Source organism: Muntiacus reevesi, chromosome 4 (genome assembly GCF_963930625.1).
Source record: "Muntiacus reevesi chromosome 4, mMunRee1.1, whole genome shotgun sequence".
Lineage (NCBI taxonomy): Eukaryota > Metazoa > Chordata > Mammalia > Artiodactyla > Cervidae > Muntiacus > Muntiacus reevesi.
Genome location: NC_089252.1, coordinates 106946568 through 106956242, shown reverse-complemented (window position 1 = coordinate 106956242; position 9675 = coordinate 106946568). Strand labels below are relative to the sequence as shown.

The 9675-nt window shown below is 56.0% G+C and overlaps 2 protein-coding genes across 2 annotated transcripts; one reads left to right on the top strand and one right to left on the bottom strand.

Moving 5' to 3' along the window:
• Positions 1-451: 451 nt before the first annotated feature.
• ACY1 (aminoacylase 1) lies at positions 452-5453 on the top strand. The gene is made up of 15 exons (XM_065933569.1): positions 452-611; positions 990-1105; positions 1926-1990; positions 2082-2186; positions 2517-2611; positions 2874-2950; positions 3040-3129; positions 3230-3286; positions 3633-3706; positions 3792-3841; positions 3965-4109; positions 4192-4260; positions 4830-4909; positions 5032-5092; positions 5176-5453. Exons 2-15 carry the CDS (start codon positions 1012-1014, stop codon positions 5338-5340), a joined length of 1227 nt encoding a protein of 408 aa, XP_065789641.1. The 5' UTR covers positions 452-611; positions 990-1011; the 3' UTR covers positions 5341-5453.
• Positions 5454-6117: 664 nt separating this feature from the next.
• Positions 6118-8386, bottom strand: RPL29 (ribosomal protein L29). The gene is made up of 4 exons (XM_065933575.1): positions 8317-8386; positions 7881-7925; positions 7518-7582; positions 6118-6594 (listed from the first exon to the last, which is right to left on the bottom strand). Exons 2-4 carry the CDS (start codon positions 7915-7917, stop codon positions 6238-6240), a joined length of 459 nt encoding a protein of 152 aa, XP_065789647.1. The 5' UTR covers positions 7918-7925; positions 8317-8386; the 3' UTR covers positions 6118-6237.
• Between the last annotated feature and the right edge of the window lie 1289 nt (positions 8387-9675).

The window sequence follows — 9675 nt, the reverse complement described above, 5'->3', positions numbered from 1 at the left end:
CAGGGAGCGCTGAGGCCGTCCCTAAGGAGGTGAAGCGTGAAGAGGGGAGAAGTAGAGACTCGCGGGAGGGGGTGGCGGAGCAGGTGGGGACCAGCTCCAGCAGGGCTTAGCGGGACTGAACCCTGAGAGCGAGGGGTCGCCCAGGCGGGCAGCTGCGACGTTTCCAGCCGGTGCCCGCCCCCTTCTTTTCTCGCCCAATCGGGAGGCTGCAGGAGGTGGGGCCGGCTACACAGAACCAAGGGCGGGGCCGGGGGCGTGTCCCGCTGGGCGGGACTGGGCCTGCGGGGGCGGGGTCAGCCCGGAGCTCGCCTCCGGGTGCGGGGCGGAGCTGGTGGCGGAGGCAGCCGTCCCGGGGCGGGCTCCTGAAGCCCAGCCTCAGGTAACTGGTGGAGGCTGCAACCACTGGCGGGCGGGGACGCCCTCTCCGACTGGGCCTTAGAGTCTGGAATGGCCCTGATTCGCAGTCTTCGGTTCCGCCCTTCGAGGTCCGGCCACGTGGTGGGCGGACCTGGGCAGTTTTGATCCTGAGACCTCACAGGACCCCGAGTCCCGCCCAGAGCCCAGGGCGGACGACAAGCGGCGAGCGCGGGCCAAGACCAGCCGAGAGCGAGGTGGGGGGCGTTGGAGAGGGGTAGCGGGATCTGGAGCTCCCTGAAGTGTGAAATCCAGGCAATGGGGAAATTTCATTTCGAGAAGGGCGGCGGGAGTCAACGTGTGGGTTCAAACGTGGCTCAGTTACTTTCTAGCTGTCTCTGAGCCTCTTTTTGCTTTTTCCTCTGTAATGTGTAAATTCAGAGGCACAAACTTCATGGGGCTCCTTGGGGGATTAAACAAGTAACTGTTGAAAGTGGCCAGCACAGTGCCTGAAACAGAATGGGGGCTCTGTAACGGGGGACGTCCGGGGAGCCGCGCTGGGGAGGGGCGACGTGCAGATGGAGTCCACTTGCCCCAGGTGCGGGGAGTAGGCAGCCACTCGCTTTCCCCCCCAGCTCACCACGGCAGGGCCGCACCATGGCCAGCGAAGGTAGCGAGGGCGAGCACCCATCCGTGACGCTCTTCCGTCGGTACCTGCGCATCCGCACCCTCCAGCCCGAGCCCGACTATGGTGAGAACGCGGCGCTTTCAGGACCTGTGGTGGGGCTTCAGGGACGGGGACTATGCTCTAAACCAGGCAGCAACCTCTGTCACCCAGCTGAGCCTAATCTGCTGCCTCAGATGGCTCCGCCACCGGTCTAAGTCGTTCCCTGGGTCAACAGACTTAGCAGGCCCTCCAGGCTGTGCTGCTCCAAAAGTTACAACCGGCGTTTAGATAAGGAACATCTTTCCCGTCACTCCCCAGAACTTGCGGTTGGGGAGGGGAAGCTGAGGCTCCCGGAAGTCTCCTGGGGTTGAACAAAGGCCACAGCCCTTAAGGAATCAAGCTTGGTGCCAGAGAACTGTGTCCTTAGGTCCAGTTCAAATCCCAGCTGGTGAGCCTTGTGTCTCTGAGTCAGTTTCCCCAGATTGAAAAAAAAAAAAAATTATTTAACTGTGCCAGATCTTACTTGCCATGTGTAGGAGCTTTCATTGCAGCATGTGGGGATCTAGTTCCCCCTGCCAGGGATGGAACCTGTGCCCCCTGCATTGGGAGCCCGGAGTCTTAACCACTGGACCACCAGGGAAGTCCCAGTTTTCTCATCTTTAAGGAGGGTAACGATGACACTTGCTTCTCACTCTGGACTTCCCACCTGGCCTTCGACAAAGGATCACTGGCCAAAAAACATCTTTGGGGACTGAGATGCAAAGGTCTCTTATGGATGAGGAATTGTGTGGAGGCAGGTGTCTGCTCCCCTCTCTGGATGTCCCCCCGCATCTCTGCCTGGGCCCATGGGAGGTGAGGATGGGTGGGGAGGCAGAAGTAGCAGCCAGGCTCTCTGTGTCCCCAGGGGCAGCTGTGGCCTTCTTTGAGGAGAGAGCCCTCCAGCTGGGCCTGGGCTGTCAGAAAGTGGAGGTGAGCGTGCGGCGCTGCATGGGAAGGGGGAGGTGGGCCTGAAGCAGCTTCTCGCCCTGCACTGACTACCCCTCCTCCTGGCCCTCTCTAGGTGGCACCTGGCCGTGTAGTGACCGTGTTAACCTGGCCAGGCACCAACCCCAGACTCTCCTCCGTGTTGCTCAACTCCCATACGGATGTGGTTCCTGTCTTCCAGGTGTCTTGGGGGTGTGGGGTGTGGGAACACAGTGTCCCAGAATGGAACAACCCTTGTGGACAAAGTACAGACCTGCCCATTCAACTGCAGAGAGACCACAGTGCTGGTCCTGGCAGACTTGACCTCATGGAGCATTACTCCACTCCGGCAACCTCTGCCCAGTAGCCATTCCATGCCAGGGTGGGTTGGGTGTGCTGGTGGTGGAGGTGGGAGGCAGAGATGAGGGATGACGGCTGTCAGCAGCCTTCTTCAGGGCAGGACCACAGTTGAGCAAAGTAGGTTAATGACTACATTTGGGGCTTGGGTCCTTCTTCCTGCCCCTGCCCCCAGGAATATTGGAGTCACGATCCCTTTGAGGCCTTCAAGGATGCAGACGGCTACATCTATGGCAGGGGTGCCCAGGACATGAAGTGTGTCAGCATCCAGTGAGTGTCCTTCGTTCCCAGTTTCCTCACAGGACCCAGGCATGATTGGAGAACCTCAAGGCCAAGGAACATCTTGACCCCTCCCTTTCCTTGGGTGGAAATTCCTGCTATGACCATTGCCTGGATGGGGAGATGGGGACAGAGACTTGCTGGAGTCACCTGCTAGGCTGTGGCAGAGCAGGGCCCAAGGCTCCAGGCTGCCTGCTCAAGCATCTGATGGCTCCCCCCAGCACCCAGCTTACACCCTCTCCCTGCCCCTCAGATACCTGGAAGCTGTGAGGAGGCTGAAGGCTGAAGGCCACCATTTCCCCAGAACCATCCACTTGACTTTTGTGCCAGGTAGGAGTGGCTGGTGGGGGGCACCTTCAGGGGCAGGGAGAGCGTGTTGGGGGTACCCACCCTATCTCACATTCCTACTGCCTTTACAGATGAGGAGATTGGGGGTCACCAAGGCATGGAGCTGTTTGTGAAGCGGCCTGAGTTCCAGGCCCTGAGGGCTGGCTTCGCCCTGGATGAGGGTGAGGAGAGTGGCAGGCCACTGAGCAGCCAGCCAAGGGTAGGGAGGCTGCTGGTGAAGGCTGGGCCACTCCACCCTCTGAACCGCCTTTTCCTCCCCAGGCCTGGCCAACCCCACTGACGCCTTCACTGTCTTTTACAGTGAGCGGAGCCCCTGGTGTGAGTATGCACTTGGAGGGTGGGGATCACCGTGCAGATGGGAGGCTGGGCCAGCAGGGACAGGGGTCCGTCTGCCCAGGGCTCCCCAGCACGTTGGGGCCTGAGTAGGCCTTGAACCCAGGGCCTCTGCCTCCCAGCCCCTTCCTACCCTGGCGTCTCTTTCCTGAGCTTGAGTGGAGGTCCTAACTGTGGGCAGAAACCAGCTCTACCCTGTGCATTTTGAGGGGGACAAGAGCCCTGCCCGAGGAGTTTGGAAGGAGGGGAAGGCCATGGGCCCATCTCGGGGCTGATTGCTTTTCCAACCTGTCCCATTCTGAAGCCACCCCCTTCCTCCTGCCTCTCCCAGGGGTGCGGGTCACCAGCACCGGGAAGCCGGGCCACGGCTCACGATTCATCGAGGACACAGCAGCGGAGAAGCTGGTGTGTGGCCCACGGGGAGGGAGTGTGGGAGTTCCCGAGGCTCTGTCCTGGGGCCCCTGTCACATGTCACCTCACACTCCCCTAGCACAAGGTCGTGAGCTCCATCCTGGCTTTTCGGGAGAAGGAGAGGCAGAGGTGAGACAGACTGGGAAAGGGCACGGGGCTCTGAGAGGTCCTGCAAGGGAGGAGGTGGGGTTGAGCCACCTTTTTATCTGTTCCTCCTCCTTGCTGCTGGCTGCCCCTGCCCCCTCACCACAGGTTGCAGTCAGACCCTCAACTGAAGGAGGGGGCCGTGACCTCCGTGAACCTGACTATCCTAGAAGGTGGCGTGGCTTTTAACGTGGTACCTGCCACCATGAGTGCCAGCTTTGACTTCCGCGTGGCCCCGGATGTGGACCTGAAGGTGCCACCTCCACCTGGGTTTGGAGGAGGGAGCCTGGGTCCTCAGCCCAGTCCTCGGGGTCAGCTCACCTCCCTTCTCGTAGGCTTTCGAGGGGCAGCTGCAGGACTGGTGCCAGGCAGCTGGCGAGGGGGTCACATTCGAGTGTGCTCAGGTATGGATGGGGTGCCTACGATGGGGGAGTCATAGGAGCTGGGGAGCTGGGTTTGCTGCGTGGGTCACTATACACTTGGTGTGCGTGCATACATCCTGACATTTCTTTAGCTGTGAGACATGTTTTATTAACCAGCAAGCAAGTAGAGGCTACTGCTGGGTGCTGGGGAACACTGGGGAGTGGAATTAAACAAGAATTTTTGCCCTCAATTCTTATAGCATAAAGAGAGGAACAGACATGAATCAAATATGAGCACATATGATCCAGGAAAGGGTGGGACCTTATACTGTGTGGACTTGTAATTGGAGTCTTTGACCAGACTGAGGTCTGGGACCACCTTCTTGAGCAAGGGGCACTTGGGCTAGGATCTGAGGACGGATGGGAAGTGGAGGACAGAGGTCCCTGGCCTGTGGCCTTTGAAGGACTGAAAAAGGGCCTGTTGCTGGACTGGCCAGCTGGATGTCTGGGTAGGTGGGTGGGGGTGTGTCCTGTGCCAGGCACAGCCTACTCTATAAAGAATAGGGCAAGATGCCCAGACTGTCCTGATCCTGCCATCCTTCTCCCCACAGAAGTGGACAGAGCCCCAAGTGACACCTACTGATGACTCAGACCCTTGGTGGGCAGCATTTAGCGGGGCCTGCAAAGACATGTGAGTACGCTGGCCAGCCCTCCTTTCCCCTTCCCCTCTCTTCCACCTTCCTTTGCTCCTTCAATCCTTCCCTTGCCCTCCCTGCTTCCACATTCACCAGAACATTCATTCACCCTCTACAGGAACCTCACTCTGGAGCCAGAGATCTTCCCCGCTGCCACGGACAGTCGCTATCTTCGTGCGGTGAGCCGCTCACAAAAGGGTGGGCAGTGGATTGGTTCCTGGGTGCTGGCCTTCCCGCTGATAGCTCCCCTCGTTCCCTGCAGGTAGGGGTCCCGGCTCTGGGCTTCTCACCCATGAACCGCACGCCCATCCTGCTCCACGACCACGATGAACGGCTGCACGAGGCCGTGTTCCTCCGTGGTGTCGACATATACACTCGGCTGCTGCCTGCCCTGGCCAGTGTGCCGGTCCTGCCCAGTGAAAGCTGAGCCCCGTGCAGTCCAACCTCCACCCTGGACCACTGCCAAGGAGCTCCCTTCCCTCCTGCCCTACAATAAAGTCTCTGTGAACTGGGGCCACTTCCGAAGTACAAACAGCAAGGATGTCCATGGAGCAGGGTTTCAAAGATAACAACTACTTCAGAGATGAGGGACCATACACCATATGCCGTACCTGTTGCCCCGGTGTATCAGTACTCCTTTTGAGCCTCCCAATGCCCCAAGTGACCACCATACTCAAATGGTGGACTACAAATGACCACCATACTCAAAAGCCAGTCTTGAGGATCTAGTGTGACTATGCCCTTCACTGGCTGCTCTGAGAACTAAGACAGCAGGCTAAACAGCTGATCCGGGGGCAGAGGAAGACAGCAAAGTCATACAAGTTAAGGTAGTGCCACCAGTGCTTGGCCTCCTGGGAGCCCATTCACCTCAGAGTAGTGAATGCTGCCCAAGCCTGCTAGGAACCTGGAAATCCTCAGGCCAGAGTGCAGAATTCCCCTTTCTTCTGGGTAAGCTTGAAGACCTGACAAAGGTGTTTCTTTTTTCTCACCATCCTGCCCAGTCCAGCAGCCTGTGTGTCCCAGTATCCCAGAGACACCCACCCACTCACTCACTAGGTCCCATTCTTGCATTTCAAGGCCGTATTTCCCCGACTCACACACAGTACCAATCCAGGAAGGCTAAAAGTCTACTCCCACACAAAACATTGGTACCTACCCGACCCAAACCCTAGTTCCAGCCCTGGGATCACAGACATAGGCTGACTGACAGATCCTGTCTCAGATTTATTTGTACAAATAGCACAGGAGGACACCAGCCCCACGCAGACAGCAGCCCAGGGGGTCACACCAGTCCTTCTGTCCTCACACCGGCAGATGAAGGTCTCTACTCCGGAGCTTTGGTGGGGGCCTGGGCACCCTTGGCAGCTGGAGCCGCAGCTGCAGGTGGCTTGGCCTTGGTTGGAGCCTTGGCCTGGGACTTTGGCCGGCAGAACCTGAGACCCTTGGCGATGCGAGCACGAGCACGTTTCCCGAGCTTGGGATGAGCAATGTAGGCAAGTCGGCTGAGCTTGCGGCTGCCACCTGTTGGCATCTTGGGCTTGACCTCCTTGGGCTTCACGAGGGCCTTGACAGCCTCAGCACGTGCACTCATGGCCTTGGCATTGTTGGCCTGCATCTTCTTCAGGCCCTTCTTGTTGTGCTTCTTGGCAAAGCGCATGTTCCTCAGGAACTTGGGGTCTACCTGGTAGACAAGAAATGTACAGGCAGCTGAAAGTGCAGCATGTAAGAGCCAAGTCAACCTTGGTCCCCCCTCTCTATAGCAGCACCGTGGAGACTATCAGGCCTATTGGGAGTCGAGACAGCATCAAGTCAACCTTAAATGCAGAAAATAACCTGAGCCTTAGAAATTTATCTGCAGAGAAACATGTACCACCACCCAAAAAGTCAGTAATGCCACCCTGCTAATTCTATACACAGAACACATTTTCAGAGCTACATGCCCAGAGCCCAGTAGAGTTCAAATGCAGGCGCAGAAGGAAAGAAGAAATTCCTACAGCAGGATTTTGGTTGAGTCTTCCTCAAAACCCTCCTCAAGGACACCCCACCCCCTCCTCCTCAAAAAATGTCAAATACCAAGGTTGGTACAACAGATTCACAGCAAACAAGGCGTAAGCGACTACAGGAGGGAAGAGGGGGAGGGGGAGGGACCAATGGTACAGGAGAGAAGCAAAGTGGGGAGAAGGCACAGTTCTGCTCAGACTCCATGGCATCAGCCTCCCTGGCTAATCGTTAGAGAACTCCCTAGCACAGGAAGGGAAGCTGCCCACCCTCCCAGCCTAGCACTGGATCAGATCAAGTCATATGGATGGTCAAAGTGGAATGCAGCTCACAAGGTACCAGGTACACACAGGCAAGGCCATCCTTTCCCTTGAAAGGCTCTAAGTGACCAAGGTAGATGATCAGACTGCCCTCAGGTAGAAGGTTACCACCTGACCAGATTATACCCTAGGCCGATAAAGGCCAAGTAAAACTTTCTTACGGGCCTGGTAGAGCTTGAAGTCCAAGTAAAACGAAGGACAGTTAAGCACAAGAATGAATGAAAGACCCTGTCCGTGCAGCTGGAGCCAAACAGACACACTCATGTGATTCGGTGCACACACTCACCCCCTTAAGAGATTCATATCGTTGTGATCGGGGTTTCTTGATGCCGTTTCTATGCCATTTTCGGGCTGCAGGAAAGGAAAGGAATTAGACCAAAGTAAGAGCCTTCCTCTACTATGACAACCGTCACAGCTGGCAAGCCGGGGAGAACCATAACTTCCCATTACTTAATATTTGTTTAAGAAACCCTTTATCACTGAATGCAAATGGGTATCTGGAGGCTTGTAAATGTAAACTCCAAAGGTAATGCTGAAAGTAACATCAGCCCCATGTCCACAGTAGAAAATGTGCCTTCTTTCCCTGGCCACTATCCCTAATCCTTGCTTGGGCCTGGGGCATTAATGAAGGCTGGGCCAGGGAACTTACACTGGTTGTGCGTGGTGTGGTTCTTGGACTTGGCCATGTCTGCACCTGGAGAACGAGAGTGGAGATCAGAGCTGTGGGCTCGCCAGAGTGGGTCTACCTTTTCGCCCTGATCTAGAAGATTGTGCAGCCAGAATGAGGCTGCAGCACAGACGCATGTGCCTCGATTCACTCTGCACGACCCGACGCCAGTCTCCCCCTTCCAAACTTAGATAAGGGTACCTTGAAACCATCCCCCAGCCCCAAGACTGCGCTCTCCCCCTAAATCTGAATTCTCCCCACTCCCATCCACCCGGTGAAAACCCATGAGCACCGCCCCCGCCCCGCGGCCTCCGCTCCCCACAGCCAGGCGCCGGTCTCCTAGTCCTCGCCAGGCCTCGCGCCCCGCAGCCATCCAGGAGTCACGGATGGCTTCGGATACAGCGCGACTAACACTCACCAGGGCCCGCAGATGCCGAAGCGCGTGGGACCGGAAGAGAAAGAGGAAAGCCGCGGTGCAGCACGGGAAATAGGCTCGTCGCAGCAGGAAGGCACTACTGGAAAAGCTTCCCTCAACTCTTGTGAAGAAAGGTTCCTAAGCCCGGAGGATACAATCTCGACAGGAAGGCGAGGCTAACAAGCCGGGCCGGCTCATTCAGGTTTTGCCTCCTAATTTTGCTGGACTTGAGTTTCAGGTCTCATTAAAGGTCTTGAAGGCGACGGGAGTCCTTGAGGAACACACGTTAGGCGGGAAGTGACAGGAAATTCGTGTGCCGAAAAAAGTACCCCTGGCTACTGTGTGGAGAGTAAACTGTAGGGGGCAGAGGAGAGGAGGCAGAGCTGTGAGGAATCTGGAACAGGACTTAACCTGGAGCTGAGTGGAGACACGAAAGGTGGATAGGAGTGGATAAAGAAAGACAGTAGACTGGGCTTGGGAGGCAGAAGGTTGGGGAGACAAAGAAGGCCAGTGTAGCCCTTCAGTTGAAGATGGTGCCTTCTACAGAAATGAGCAAGAATGGGGGAGAGACAGGGGTCTTGTTGCTTTATTCTGAGGGAGCCAATGGCTCGGGTGTTTATTTTTTTAAAAAAACTTTATATTGGAGTACAGCCGATTAACAGTATTGTGAGAGGAGTTGCAGGTGCCCAGCAAAGTGACTCAACTATACGTGTACATTAATCCTGGATGTTTTCTTTTTAGATGCATTGAATGTGATACGTCTGTTGATACCCAAAATGAGTAAACATTGCCTCCTGATAACTCTACTGCCCTGTCACGTCTTACCCCTACAGTTTTTTTTTGTTTTTTGTTTTTTTTTCCCACACAGCGGTGGGGTCTGAGGGCACTTCTCTTTATTTTTCTGGCTGCACCATGCGGCATGTGGGATCTTCCTCCAAATCAAGAGTTGAACCCCTGTCCTCTGTACTGGGAGTGTGGAGTCCTCACCACTGGACTGCCAGGGAAGTCCCTGAGCGTACTTTTTAAGATACAAATCAGATCTTGTCACTTAAAGTCTGCAAGGACTTCCCCTTGCATTAGAGATGAATTCTTTACCTCTCCTAATCCTGGCAACTCATCATTCACTTCTCTCCACCCCCATGGACTTCTTTCTTTCCTGCCAGGCACACATACTTGTTCCTGCTTCAGGGCCTTTGCACTTGCTCTCCACTCCAGGTGGACTGCCTTCTTCCTGCTCTTTGGATGGTGTGCTTGCTTGAAGAGGCCTCCCTAGACTGCCCTATCTAAATTAGAGAACTTCTGCCCCATCTCCGCAGTTACTCTCTGTCCTTTCATTCTGTTTGCTTCCTTTGTAGAACTTTC

Excerpts from the sequence above, each read along its gene's own strand:
- ACY1 (XM_065933569.1), top strand. The coding sequence starts at position 1,012 with ATGGCCAGCGAAGGTAGCGAGGGCGAGCACCCATCCGTGACGCTCTTC. Across the intron at positions 3,130-3,229 it reads TGGCTTCGCCCTGGATGAGG|GCCTGGCCAACCCCACTGAC; the intron begins GTGAGGAGAGTG and ends TTTCCTCCCCAG. Across the intron at positions 4,110-4,191 it reads CCCCGGATGTGGACCTGAAG|GCTTTCGAGGGGCAGCTGCA; the intron begins GTGCCACCTCCA and ends CCCTTCTCGTAG.
- RPL29 (XM_065933575.1), bottom strand. The coding sequence starts at position 7,917 with ATGGCCAAGTCCAAGAACCACACCACGCACAACCAGT. Across the intron at positions 7,583-7,880 it reads CCACACCACGCACAACCAGT|CCCGAAAATGGCATAGAAAC; the intron begins GTAAGTTCCCTG and ends CCTTTCCTGCAG. Across the intron at positions 6,595-7,517 it reads GATATGAATCTCTTAAGGGG|GTAGACCCCAAGTTCCTGAG; the intron begins GTGAGTGTGTGC and ends CTTGTCTACCAG.